Raw genomic sequence first — 14,452 nt, 5'->3', positions numbered from 1 at the left:
CGTCTGGTCCCATGTAAATAGTTGGTGGTACGAATCTGCTATTTTTATCTAAATTGTAATTATTTCGCCACTATGGGCTATTTATTGCCTTACCTCCCTAACCTTTCTACATTTGCACACACTGTACATATATTTTTCTATTGTGTTATTGACTGTACGTTTGTTTATTCCATGTGTAACTCTGTGTTGTTGCTTTTGTCGCACTGCTTTGCTTTATCTTGGCCAGGTCGTAGTTGTAAATAAGAACTTGTTCTCAACTGGCCTACCTGGTTAAATAAAGGTGAAATTATTATTTTATTTTTTAAAATTCTGTTGCAAAAAGTTCCTTAAATGGAAGCAAACCGAATGAAACAGGGAGGGACCTACCTGAATTTGTCCAATGGAAACACTTGTTTTGCTCTGTTTGCTTCCGTTTAGTTCTTAAACGGTAAACGTTTTCTGTGATGAATTCACTCCGGTACTGATTCTGTTAAACAGAGGAGAGCTCAGCTTGGACCCCATTGGTCACACTCTGTTACCCATGGGACCTCACAGCTGGAACTCGCTGCTAATTTGCCATGGTTAGACTTGTTTTCTTTACAGAGAGACCTGCGTCATAAAATAATAAAATATTTGAAAACCGAGAGGCGAAAAGTATGAACTATGGGTTTTTCTTCCCATCAAACAACTTTTTTTTGTCCAAACCTTGCCGTTGAAACACTGACGACTTTGATTATGCATTCAAAGCTGTTTCAACAAGATTACACACTCAAACAGATACAAAGGAATGTTTTTCTTTGAAAGTTGTGCATACTACCAACCTGGCACCTGATCGCCCCTATAGTGACACAACACACCGATGTGTCCAATAGACACCTTATGTCTGACGTTTAAGCAGTTACAAATACCTTAACTTTGTGACAGAAGAAATGTAACAAATGAAATCTCTTGGCTAATGATTCAATGAATTCTGCTGATGATAAAATGTATTTTGTATACATACATCAGTTATATAACCATCCCTGCTGGTTCCTTACTCTGATTGGTTTCCCCTAGGTACAGATCTAGGATCAGCCTCCCCTCCCCCAATCCTAACATTAACCATTAGTGGGGGAAATGCTAAACTGACCCAAGGTCAGCAACTAGGGGCCAACTTCACCCTACTCTTCCTCCCTCATAGTGAAGTTCCGTCTGCACAACTAACACACACTCATGACCACAGAGGACATAGGACTGTCTGTCTGACAATTAGGTCAGAGCATCACACAGATGCCACCGCCACACAGCCATTGGTCAACTTAAAAGCGACATGATTGGCTGGAAATATGTTGACTCTCGATGGCAGCCAGTAGCATTTTGAAATCAAAAGATACTGAACCAATAGAATTAGAGGTAGGACCCCCAAAAATGGATGAATGAATGAACAAACAAACATGCATGTGAATGAATAAGGACTGTCTCAGTCTGTGTCCTACCTGGGGGCAGTCTTTGATGTAGTGGCCCTTGTTGAAGCAGAGGTGGCATAGGTAGTTGGGCGGGGGTCTTTTGCTGGGCTTGCGGGGCTCTGAGGAGAGGGAGAGGTCGGAGAAGTGGTCCGTCAAGGAGTTGAGTCCGTCAACAATGTTGTTGAGCGAGTCGTATGGCGAGACATTTTTATATACCCTGTTATTCAATGCCTGGAACAGGGAGAGACAGGAAAACATGGTTGGCATATTGCGCAGGGGAAAAAACATGACAAGAAATGTAGAATAAAGGAAGATATGAAAATTAGGTGATGATGCCTTTATTGTAGTAACTTAATGCAAAGTTTGAAGTGCTGCCTGTTCTTCCTAATGGATTTCTTATTCCATCATTACTTTTGTGGCAGAGCACCGAGCTTTATGTTTCTGAAGAACACCTGCAACTCCCCTCTATCATGCTTACAGAGTAGTTTGACAACCCATGGATACATGATACCACTAATGAAACAATATGGATTTTTTTTTGCATTTGCGATGCTGTTGAGTTTAATCACCAATTTCCGTTGACTGTCCTATGCCCTCTGTCTTTTCTCTCGTTAAATTCAGCACATCTGGTGCTCAGTTCAGCTGTTGCTTATGAACTGGAAAAGTACTGGGGATGCCACAAAGGAAGACAGGACTTTAGAGAAGGATGACTTACAGTAAACAACGAGAGAGAGAAAGAGAAAGGGAGACATGGTGTTCATAGCCTGGTCCCAGATCTGTTTATGCTGTATTGCGTGACAATGGCTAGATAGGAGTTGGCAAGACAGCACAAACAGATCTGAGACCAGGCTGTTATGTTCCCAGATCTGTTTGAAGTATCACGCCATGAGGATGGTTTGTGGCTCACTCTGAGAAGTTGTGCCAGTCAATTGTTGCGTGAGATTGGTGCTCCAGTGTCTGCTTAATGCACTCTGAATATCAATTTCCATTAGCAAACTGAAGGAGAGAATACATTTTTAAAAACCTTTTTATTCACTTTGTCCTCCATTTGAAATATTGGCATAGAAGTGACAATGAATTAGGTAAGTAGGTTCAACCTCTGTTTACGGTGAGGGACAGGAGTTTTTCCTGCATATGACATGACCCTTGTAATAGGGCCCAGATTTTTTCATGACCATGACACCTAACCCTAATTTCTAGGCCTATTTATAGCTTTTCCTAAGAAAAACTCCAGGTCCTAGTTATGATGACCTCTCCTCTTCAATGTATAGCCCACTGTTAAAACTGAGACATGGAAGGAATCCAAGCTCTATGGCAACACTGTCAGAGTTATGGAAAGTTACTGGAGTCTTTGTGAATAACATCTCTCCTTGGGAGAACTTACGTTGTTATTGTTGATGTCTTATGTTGCATAGCACAGAAATCTTACACTCAGTGTAGCAGAGGTCGGTCCTAGCCCGGGAGGCAGCTCAAATCAACTCTTATCAGCTCCTGTGTGTGTGTGTGCGTGCGTGCATCCGTTTGTGTGTGCGTGTTCATTTACTAGATTCTACCCTGGATAAATAAAATATTAGCTTTCTATCTTTCTTTATGTTTTCCATGGCTTTCCATCTGCCATTGATTTTCTCCACTGCCTGTTGATATTCTGCTATTGTTCTTCCTTGTGGAAGTTGCCAGTTCTATCTGACAAACATATTATGCCACATTATCTAGGGCCAGGAGTATTTACTGACAACGTGACCCGATCAGGAAAAAGGGCCATGGTCAAGTGGTGGGAAAAAAACTCCTGGCCCTATAGACACAGAATTGTATAGATAGTGTACACTGTATATACAGCTTTCTGTGCCTTGATATGCCTTACTATCAAATCAGTGAAGACAGGTCAACCATACAGTACATTAGCCATTATATAAAGTGACCATAGAGCCCCTCTCTTCCCTGATGGGGATTGAGCTACCCTTTGGGCCCTGGTCAAAAGTAGCGCACTATAAAGGAAACAGGGTGCCATTTGGGATGCATTACTCACCTCATCTGAGTAAGTGGCTGAATTCACAGCTCCACGGGTGAGCTGTACCCACCAGAGGAGGGAAACACTGCTGTTTGGTTGCATCCCAAATGGCATCCTATTCCCTATATAGTGCACTAGTTTTGAACAGTGCTCATAGTAGGCAAGAATGATTTTTGGACACAACTGTTGATATACTCTATTTCTCCAATACAAATAGTTTAAGTGATCATAGTAGCATCTACCACAGGATTGCAAGCAAGGAGATCAGGGATAATCCAGTGTCTTGTACAATATTAAATATGGAGCATAATCTTCAGCCTGGAATCCAGGCCTGTTTTGTGCCAACACTCAACTCCTTGTCACTCCGTGTAATACAAGTAATATAAATACTGCTCATCTCTGTTCACAACCACTCATTGTCCTCACATCATAACCCCTTAAAGGCCTAATGCAGCCATTTTCATATCAATATCAAATCATTTCTGGGTAACAGTTAAGTATCTTGCTTTAATAGATTTCCATTAAAATGGGCAAAAGTAGCTTTTTAGCAAAATACTATTTCTCAAGCAAGAATTTAGCAATGACTCTTTAGGAGTGGTCTATTAACCAATTTACCGCATGGTGATGTCACCATGGAAAGATGAAAATCCTGTCCATGTCAACCTGCTGATTAGAAGATCCTGTGTGGATTGTATTTTTAAATCAAATCTTTTTTGAGTCATTAAAACTTGTTTTTCAGCCACTCCACAAATTTCTTGTCAACAAACTATAGTTTTGCCAAGTCGGTTAAGACATCAACTTTGTGCATGACACAAATAATTTTGCCAACAATTGTTTACAGACAGATTATTTCACTTAAAATCCACTGTATCACAATTCCAGTGGGTCAGAAGTTTACATACACTAAGTTGACTGTGCCTTTAAACAGCCTGGAAAATTCCAGAAAATTATGTCATGGCTTTAGAAGATTCTGATAGGCTAATTGGCTTCCTTTGAGCCAATTGGAGGTGTACCTGTGGATGTATTTCAAGGCCTACCTTCAAACTCAGTGCCTCTTTGCTTGACATCATGGGAAAATCAAAAGAAATCTGCCAAGACCTCAGAAAAAAAATGTAGACCTCCACAAGTCTGGTTCATCCTTGGGAGCAATATCCAAACACTTGAAGGTACCACATTCATCTGTACAAACAATAGTACGCAAGTATAAACACCATGGGACCACGCAGCAGTCATACCACTCAGGAAGGAGACGCATTCTGTCTCCTAGAGATGAGCGTACTTTGGTGCAAAAAGTGCAAATCAATCCCAGAACAACAGCAAAGGACATTGTGAAGATGCTGGAGGAAACAGGTACAAAAGTGTCTATATCCACAGTAAAATGAGTCCTATATCGACATAACCTGAAAGGCCGCTGAGCAAGGGAGAGGCCACTGCTCCAAAACCGCCATCAAAAAGCCAGACTACGGTTTGCAACTGCACATGGGGACAAAGATCATACTTTTTGGAGAAATGTCCTCTGGTCTGATGAAACAAAAAAAAGAACTGTTTAGCCATAATGACCATCTTTATGTTTGGAGGAAAAAGGTGGAGGCTTGCAAGCTGAAGAACACCATCCGAACCGTGATGCACGGGGGTGGCAGCATCATGTTGTGGGGTGCTTTGCTGCGGGAGGGACTGGTGCACTTCACAAAATAGATGGCATCATGAGGCAGGAAAATGATGTGGATTTATTGAATCAACATCTCAAGATATCAGTCAGGAAGTTAAAGCTTGGTCACAAATGGGTCTTCCAAATGGACAATGACCCCAAGCATACTTCCAAAGTTGTGGCAAAATGACGTAAGGACAACAAAGTCAAGGTATTGGAGTGGCCATCACAAAGCTCTGACCTCAATCCTATAGAAAAAGTGTGGGCAGAACTGAAAAAGCGTGTGAAAGGAAGGAGGCCTACAAACCCAACTCAGTTACACCAGCTCTGTCAGGAGGAATGGGCCAAAATTCACCCAACGTATTGTGGGAAGCTTGTGGAAGGCTACCCAAAACGTTTGACCCAAGTTAAACAATTTAAAGGCTATGCTACCAAATACTAGTTGAGTGTATGTAAACTTCTGACCCACTGGGAATGTGATGAAATAAATAACAGCTGAAATAAATCATTCATTATTCTGACATTCTTAAAATAAAGTGGTGATCCTATCTGACCTAAGACAGGGAATATTTACTAGGATTAAATGTCAGGAATTGTGAAAAACTGAGTTTAAATGTATTTGGCTAAGGTTTATGTAAACTTCCAACTTCAACTGTATGTTTACAGTGTTAGTTTCATCAGATGTTGTACAATATGATATAAACACAGAAAAAAACTGAATTTTGACAGCACTGGGCCTTTCATTTATTACCTATTTTATTTGATGAGACACTAGCTAGGTTTCTATCCAATTTGCGACAGATTTTCATGCAAATATTCTAAAATATACATGAAAATAATATGCTCATTTTCCCACCAGAGATGCTTCCATCAAATTGTCATTTTGAGGATAAAAAAGCTGTGTGTGATGACGTAGTGCACATAAAAATACATTTTGCGTTTAAATTCCCATGTACCAAATAAATAATATAGTTAAATTGGTTTTCCTCGCATTTTCAAATCTACTGATGGTTTTGTCAGAAACATTTCTGATTTATAGCGTGGCACGTAGCCAAGCGGTTAAGAGCGTTGCGCCAGTAACCGAAAATTTGCTGGTTCAAATCCCTGAGTGAATTAGGTGAAAGAAATCTGCCCATGTGCCCTTGAGCAAAGTTTTATCCTATTTGCTCTGGATCAGAACATTGATCATCATTTCTCTGTGCACTTTCACCACCCTGTGAAGTTCATCATAACTTATTTCATCTGTAGCCTAATGAACTGTGTGCTTTCCCAAGTCGTAGTGGGAGGACCATACACCATATCATCTCGTGATTCAAGTTTACTTCAATATGATGGTTATTATATCAATATTTGTCCATAAAGGTGTTTCCACCGACATTTCTCACATATTACATTTTACAGACACTTTACAGACATTGTCTAGTGTATTTGGTTTTGTCGACATTTGGAAAGTTTACCGACAAATTTGCTGTTTCCATCAGGCCTGTCGTGACATTTTTGATCTGTACTTTTAAAAAGGTTGGATGGAAACCTTTAAGTCAGTGACAACGTTTAAGTCAGTGACAACAACAGAAACAAATGCACATTACTCATCCCAACATATCAAGCCTCTGGAATGGGTTGTTGTACTTGGTGTTGCATTGAGGTTTAGAAAAAGATCCCCCTCTGCTTCAACTGTTTCCAGACTGTGTGTGTGTGCGCACGTGTATGGGTGTATGGGTGTATGGGTGTGTGTGTGTGTGTGTGTGTGTGTGTGTGTGTGTGTGTGTGTGTGTGTGTGTGTGTGTGTGTGTGTGTGTGTGTGTGTGTGTGTGTGTGTGTGTGTGTGTGTGTGTGTATTTTTGCAAGACATTACTCAAGGGGGATCGTAGGATTGTATGACACTACACAATGGGTTTTAATGTATGAAAACCACACCCATATCTCAGAGGCCTGGTTTATGTTAAATGGCTGAAAAGCCTCTATAAAAAGTATACAATGGTAGGAATAGTAGTATTAATGTAGTATTCATTGTAGTATTTACAGCAGTATACTGTAGTATTTACAGTTGACTATAGTATAAATACTGTAGCAATTACTGTAGTGTTTTTGAGGACAGTAGTGTACTGTAAAATGTACTGCAGTATTTTTGACGACAGTAGTGCACTGTAATAGTTACCGTTGTGTACTGTAATATTTACTGTAGTGTTCTTGCGGACTGTAGTATTTACTGTAGTGTTTTTTCAGATTGTAGTACGGTATACTGTAGTGTTTACTGTAGTGTTTTTGTAGACTTGTAGTATACTGTAGTATTTACTTTTTGGGGACATTACTGTAGTATTTACTATAGTGCTTTCATTTATTATCTTTGAAATAGAAGTGGGGGGCTTTCTCCTTAAGAAACCTTACTGGAGAAATACTAAAAGAGCACATTTTCCATAACCTGTAGGTAGGTAGGATTCGGTTCTGAACGGAGACTTCAGAGCTTCTGCTATTTTCTATAACCGGTAGGGAACACAATATATGGTCTATACTTGGCATGTAGATTTCTCACTTACTGGTGGCACAAATTGGGATATGGGGAAGGGGAATGGGCAGGGTATTTGCAAATGAAATGCTGTAGTATTTACTATATTTAAAACAATGTAGTGTTCTACAGTATACTGCAAAATGCTATTCTAAGTACTACACATTATTGAGGGATACTACAATGTGTAATATAGTATTCTACAGTTTACTACAGAATTCTATAGTAATTACTGTACTATTCTATAGTAAACTGTAGTATTTTTATGTGGGTAGCTAGGTTTCCATCAACCCATGTTTAACTCTGTTGATGGTCTCTCGCCAACAGCGCACAGATACAGTGCAAAGAGTACAGGATGGTTATTCTATCAACAAACGCTCCAAAAAGGGTTTCCACTGCCAATTGTGCATGATCTATTTGACAGACAAACCAATTATCCATCCGTCTGCATGTTTTGTTCTGTCGACATTTAGGAGAGGTACCGACAATTACACTGTTTCCATCAGGCTTGTCATTCGTTTTTTTTATCAGACAGGTACTTTACTTGCATAAAAATGGTTGGAAACATGTTTTATGATTACCAATATAATACTTTTTTAAATGAAATTAAGGTCTCTCTCTCTCTCTCTCTCTCTCTCTCTCTCTCTCTCTCGTGCATTGAAGGCGTGTCTTGTTTAACACTTTATTGTTTCTATAGAACCGTATGTACAGATACAGCGCTTTGACAAACCCTTCGCAATAGGCATCAGCACATCAGCATGCAGACCACAGACCCAGATGCGTCACGCTCCTACGTGTGGCACGCTCGAGTCTGGCCTTGCCTGCACAGAACATTGAGTCAAAACAATCGCCTTTAAAACCGCCTAAACCGAGTCAAACACTTTTCTCAAAGTGTTAACATCTTAACAGCCAATTGAAAGGCACATATAACTTTGCTGGAGTGATTCTGCTTGCTTTGGAGCGTTTAAAACGGTTATAGTCCGTGTTTTACACTTCAAGAACTAGAACCGGTGCTTCTTGTCATTCCATCCCTGGTTATTGCATTAATTTAATAAATAGTATCCTTTTTTGTTTTGTTGCCATAGTATAGTATTGATTGTGCGCAATACAAAACCAGTTCTGCTAAAATTGTGCATGCTGAATTATCCATGTTGCACTCAGGTTTGTTTGAATATGATCGAATCAGATATTGCCGTAATAGGTCTGAAAAGTTGATGAGCACGTATTTCTGTCTATATTCGTAATATCCATGGCGGTTTTATGTAGGCTACCAGAATAGTCAATGTTGCAAACCCTCGAACATTTTGCAAAACAGCGTTCGACATACGATGGAATGTATGCAAATAAAAACAGATCGTAGGCTATTAACTATTTACTTAACGTGGCAATAGACTAAACATTTAACAAACAGACGGTTCAGTCTCTAACCTCATTCCGCTGGAGCTGAAAAAAATTGTTGAGATAATTGGAGTTGAGGGACGAGCTCACGTCCGCGGCGGGAGTCTTGCAGTAGTTCAACTCCGGGTGGGACGAGTTGGGTTCGGGTCTAAAGGCGTCAAAAGCGCTAGTTTGGTGGGTGTCTTGCAAAGAGAGATAGACCCAATTCAGTAGCTGCGCAGGCTGGTACACGGAGGCACTGGTGTCTATGGCAGACATCAAGCTCATCTTTCAAATGGGTACACTAGCTCTTCCACCGCCGCTGTGTTTCTGTATTACTCTCAACTTTCGGAAATCTTGCTCGCTCTTTCTTTCTGAACTTCAACGGATTCACAGCTTTCTTTACCCCCACCAGGCCGTGACAATCTTTCCTTATTCCTCTTCTCGTAAGGACCCTATATCATGCTGGGAGCCTAGTCCCAGTTTTACCGTTACGCAAAAGTCATTGCTCTAACATGTCAGTATAAAAAGTTTTCAGCCGCTACTAAGAGCCCGTTATCTCCCTTTATTTGCAGTGGGACAACCACCCGGAGTCTCATTGGATATGCAACGCACACTTGGGGTGCGTCATGACGCACGCAAACAAATGAGGGTTTTAATTCACTACGTACAAAACCGTTTTTTCTCTCCCTCTCTACCTTGTTTACTTGATGCCTTTTGAATCTCTGCAGGGTTCACTGTTGACTTTTGATATTGTGAAATAAAATATTTTGTATCAAAATAAAAACAATTTCGAGTTTTAATTTATGTGAAAACGTATTTAACTTTTCCGTTAGATGCTTTGTTACCTGGTTCATTACTGGATCTTTAACCAGGAATTTCATTGGTTTAGAATTATTAATATTAATTGACGCAAATCAGTTGCTGGGATTTTGTAGGTACCCTAGGTTTATTAGCTTAGATATTTTCTAGCTTCAAAAGGTATAAGTGTCCATCAGTCTGCCTTCAGGCCAGATCATACTGTAGCACTATTTCTGCTGCTTCTTTGGTGTTAAATGGCATTGTAAATTGTTTGGACAAAGGCAACATTGTGCTGCCATTTTCACAGACCTGTTGAAGGCTTTCCACTCTGTTGACCATTCATTATTAATTGTAGACTTTCTGAAATTGGCCTGGGTCGGGCAGCCTGCAATTGGTTTGAAAACGAACTGACATACTGGACACAATGTGTTTCTTCCTATGGTGTTAAGTCAGGTTTCCTTGATATCACTGTCTAAAGGTCTCCACCCCAAAGGTCGATTTTGGGCTCTGCTCTTTTTACTGTCTATATAAACAATATGGGTTTGTCTGTAAGAAATTATAACCTACACGTGCAGACATAGATAGGGTACAAAGGGGTAACTAGCCCCTCCCCACCTAAGAACAATGTCTAATTGCTGACACAAAAAAAGCAACGTTTGGGAAAAAAATTATATCTGGATGAAGGTCATACTTAGGCGAATAAGCTATATATATCAGTCAGGAAGTTAAAGCTTGGTCACAAATTGGTCTTCCAAATGGACAATGACCCCAAGCATACTTCCAAAGTTGTGGCAAAATGACGTAAGGGCAACAAAGTCAAGGTATTGGAGTGGCCATCACAAAGCCCTGACCTCAATCCTTTAGAAAATGTGTGGGCAGAGCTGAAAAAGTGTGCACGAGCAAGGAGGCCTATAAACCTGACTCAGTTACACCAGCTCTGTCAGGAGGAATGGGACAAAATTCACCCAACTTATTGTGGGAAGCTTGTGGAAGGCTACCCAAAACGTTTGACCCAAGTTAAACAATTTAAAAGGCTATGCTACCAAATACTAATTGAGTGTATGTGAACTTCTGACCCACTGGGAATGTGATGAAAGAACTAACAGCTGAAATAAATCATTCTCTCTACTATTATTCTGACATTTCACATTCTTAAAATAAAGTGGTGATCCTAACTGACCTAAGACAGAGAATTTTTACTCTGATTAAATGTCAGGAATTGTGAAAAACTGCTTAAATGTATTTGGCCAAGGTGTATGTAAACTTCCGACTTCAACTGTATAAGACATAAAATCCTGTATAAAATAGCTAAAAGGCTATAAAGTTGCATTAGCTGTAAAGCTATCAGTCACTAGTGGAAACATTTACAACTGAAATGAAGTTACGATCTCTTTTTTAATGTATTTTATCTCAGACGATCTGGTAGTAAGGTTGCTAGCTAGTACTCCTAGCTGCTTATGCTAACTAGCTAGCTGGCTAGCATTTACTGCTAGTGAAGTTGCTTGCTATCGAGTTAGCATAAACAAGTGCTAACTGGGTGAGTCATTGTCTAGCCCCCAACACACTCATCCAACATATTATAGTATTACTTTACTAAAAGAGTAGCTACATTAATCTCTCTAAACAATTTGATCATTTATCTTAAGGCTTTCCTACTGTATATTTAAAAATATATATAATAGATCTAACTTCATTAGAATATATCTACAACTTTTTCAAATGTTCAATAAATTAGATTAACTTACCACAAAATAATTTTGTTGAAATATCTCCAAAAGTTGTGACGACACAGAAGAAAAGTTTTGTTCACCAAGAACAGTGACAGCCAAGGAAAGTGCTGGGAAAATAATTGAGACATATTGTGGTCTTTATCTGAATTACAGGGGGAAGTCACCTCATACAAGTACTTGGGAGTATGGCTAGTCGGCACACTGTCCTTCTCTCAGCACATATCAACGTTGCAGGGTACGGTTAAATCTAGACTTGGTTTCTTCTATCGAAATTGCTTTCACCACAGTTGCCAAACTAACCCTGATTCAGATGACCATCCTACTCATGCTAGATTACGTACCCATGCTAGATTACGGAGACGTAATTTATAGATCGGCAGGTAAGGGTGCTCTCGAGTGGGTAGATGTACTTTACCATTCAGCCATTAGATTTGCCATCAATGCTCCTTTAGGACACATCACTGCACTCTATACTCCTCTGTAAACTGGTCATCTCGGTATACTCATCGCAAGACCCACTGGTTGATGCTTATATACTGTATAAAACCCTCTTAGGCCTCACTCCCCGCTATCTGAGATACCTACTGCAGCCCTCATCCTCCACATACAAGACCGTTGTCTCCAGTCACATTCTGTTAAAGGTCTCCAAAGCACACACATCCCTGGGTTGCTCCTCTTTTCAGTTCGCTGCAGCTAGCGACTGGAACAAGCTGAAAAAAAACACTCAAACTGGACCGTTTTATCTCCAACTCTTCATTCAAAGACTCATGTATTGTCGTTTCTAACCCTTCATGCTTTTGTCTGTGCTCAATAATGTTTGTAACATGTTTTGTGCTGCTACCATGTTGTGCTGCTGCCATGTATGTAGTTGACCAGCATCCCGGAGTCGCCTCTTCACAGTTTTTTTTTTACACCTTTATTTCTTTATTTAACTAGGCAAACACATTCTTATTTTCAATGATGGCCTAGGAACGGTGGGTTAACTGCCTTGTTCAGGGGCAGAACGACAGATTTTTACCTTGTCATCTCAGAAATTCAATCTTGCAACCTTACGGTTAACTAGTCCAATGCTCTAACCACCTGCCTTACGCGAATGCAGTAAGAAGCCAAGGTAAGTTGCTAGCTAGCATTAAACTTAATCAATAATAATCACTAGTTATAACTACACATGGTTGATGATATTACTAGATTATATAGCGTGTCCTGCATTGCATATAATCGATGCAGTGCGCATTCACGAAAAAGGACTGTCGTTGCTCCAACGTGTACCTAACCATAAACACCAATGCCTTTCTTAAAATCAATACACAGAAGTATATATTTTTAAACCTGCATATTTAGCTAAAAGTTATCCAGGATAGCAGGCAATATTAACCAGGTGAAATTGTGTCACTTGCGTTCATTGCACGCAGGTAAATGAAGGTATATGAAATACAAATGGTATAGAGAGAAATAGTCCTAAAATTCCTATAATAACTACAACCTAAAACTTCTTACCTGGGAATATTGAAGACTCATGTTAAAAGGAACCATCAGCTTTCATATGTTCTCATGTTCTTAGCAATGAACTTAAACGTTAGCTTTCTTACATGGCACATATTGCACTTTTACTTTCTTCTCCAACACTTTGTTTTTGCATTATTTAAACCAAATTGAACATGTTTCATTATTTATTTGAGGCTAAATTGATTTTATTGATGTATTATATTAAGTTAAAATAAGTGTTCATTCAGTATTGTTGTAATTGTCATTGCTACAAATACATTTTAAGAATCGGCCGATTAACCGGTATCGGCTTTTTTTGTCATCCAATAATTGGTATCGGTATCGGCGTTGAAAAATCATAATCGGTCGACCTCTAATTGGAACACGCTATCGTAGTCGGTGCAGCCAGCTGGTTTCTCCACTCATCGCGCCGACAGAAACAAACATCTTTCTGGTAAGAAGAGGGGCGGGGGCGTATACCTTATGGCTAACGAGACGTGGTGTGGTCACAAAAGCATACAGGAACTCAAGTCCTTCTGTTCACCTGATTTAGAATTCCTCACAATCAAATGTCGACCACATTATCTACCAAGGGAATTATCTTCGATTATAATCACAGCCGTATATATTCCCCCCCAAGCAGACACATCGATGGCTCTGAACAAACTTTATTTGACTCTTTGCAAACTGGAATCCATACATCCTGAGGCTGCATTCATTGTAGCTGGGGATTTTAACAAGGCTAATCTGAAAACAAGACTCCCTAAATTGTATCAGCATATCGATTGCGCAACCAGGGCTGGCAAAACCTTGGATCACTGCTATTCTAACTTCCGCGACGCATATAAGGCCCTGCCCCGCCCTCCTTTCGGAAAAGCTGACCACGACTCCATTTTGTTGATCCCTGCTTACAGATAGAAACTAAAACAAGAAGCTCCCACGCTGAGGTCTGTTCAACGCTGGTTCCACACTCCAAGACTGCTTCCATCACGTGGACTGGGATATGTTTCGTATTGCATCAGACAACATTGACGAATACGCTGATTCGGTGTGCGAGTTCATTAGAACGTGCGTTGAAGATGTCGTTCCCATAGCAACGATTAAAACATTCCCAAACCAGAAACCGTGGATTGATGGCAGCATTCGCGTGAAACTGAAAGCGCGAACCACTGCTTTTAATCAGGGCAAGGTGACGAAACATGACCGAATACAAACAGTGTCGCTATTCCCTCCGCAAGGCAATCAAACAAGCTAAGCGTCAGTATAGAGACAAAGTAGAATCTCAATTCAACGGCTCAGACACAAGAGGTATGTGGCAGGGTCTACAGTCAATCACGGATTACAAAAAGAAAACCAGCCCCGTCACGGACCAGGATGTCTTGCTCCCAGGCAGACTAAATAACTTTTTTTGCCCGCTTTGAGGACAATACAGTGCCACTGACACGGCCTGCAACCAAAACATGCGGCCTCTCC

The 14,452-nt window shown here is 40.2% G+C and overlaps 1 protein-coding gene and 1 non-coding gene across 4 annotated transcripts in view; both read right to left on the bottom strand.

The window, feature by feature from the left end:
- LOC139381856 (zinc finger CCHC domain-containing protein 24-like) overlaps nt 1–9,544 on the bottom strand; it is a 73,215-nt gene extending 63,671 nt beyond the window's left edge. For all 3 annotated transcript variants that reach the window (XM_071125672.1, XM_071125675.1, XM_071125674.1), the window contains exons 1-2: nt 9,015–9,544; nt 1,455–1,655 (exon numbers count right to left, since the gene is read on the bottom strand). In XM_071125672.1, coding sequence (XP_070981773.1) covers nt 1,455–1,655; nt 9,015–9,251 — 438 coding nt within the window. In that variant the 5' untranslated portion in view covers nt 9,252–9,544. The remainder of the gene's footprint in view (nt 1–1,454; nt 1,656–9,014) is intronic.
- LOC139382071 (U7 small nuclear RNA) lies at nt 7,442–7,494 on the bottom strand. Its single transcript, XR_011628618.1, has one exon. It is a non-coding gene; the product is annotated as a U7 small nuclear RNA (small nuclear RNA).
- Nucleotides 9,545–14,452: the final 4,908 nt, after the last annotated feature.

Source organism: Oncorhynchus clarkii, chromosome 23 (genome assembly GCF_045791955.1).
Source record: "Oncorhynchus clarkii lewisi isolate Uvic-CL-2024 chromosome 23, UVic_Ocla_1.0, whole genome shotgun sequence".
NCBI classification, from domain to species: domain Eukaryota; kingdom Metazoa; phylum Chordata; class Actinopteri; order Salmoniformes; family Salmonidae; genus Oncorhynchus; species Oncorhynchus clarkii.
Note: the sequence above shows the minus strand (reverse complement) of the source record. Positions and strands in the feature narration are given on the sequence as shown.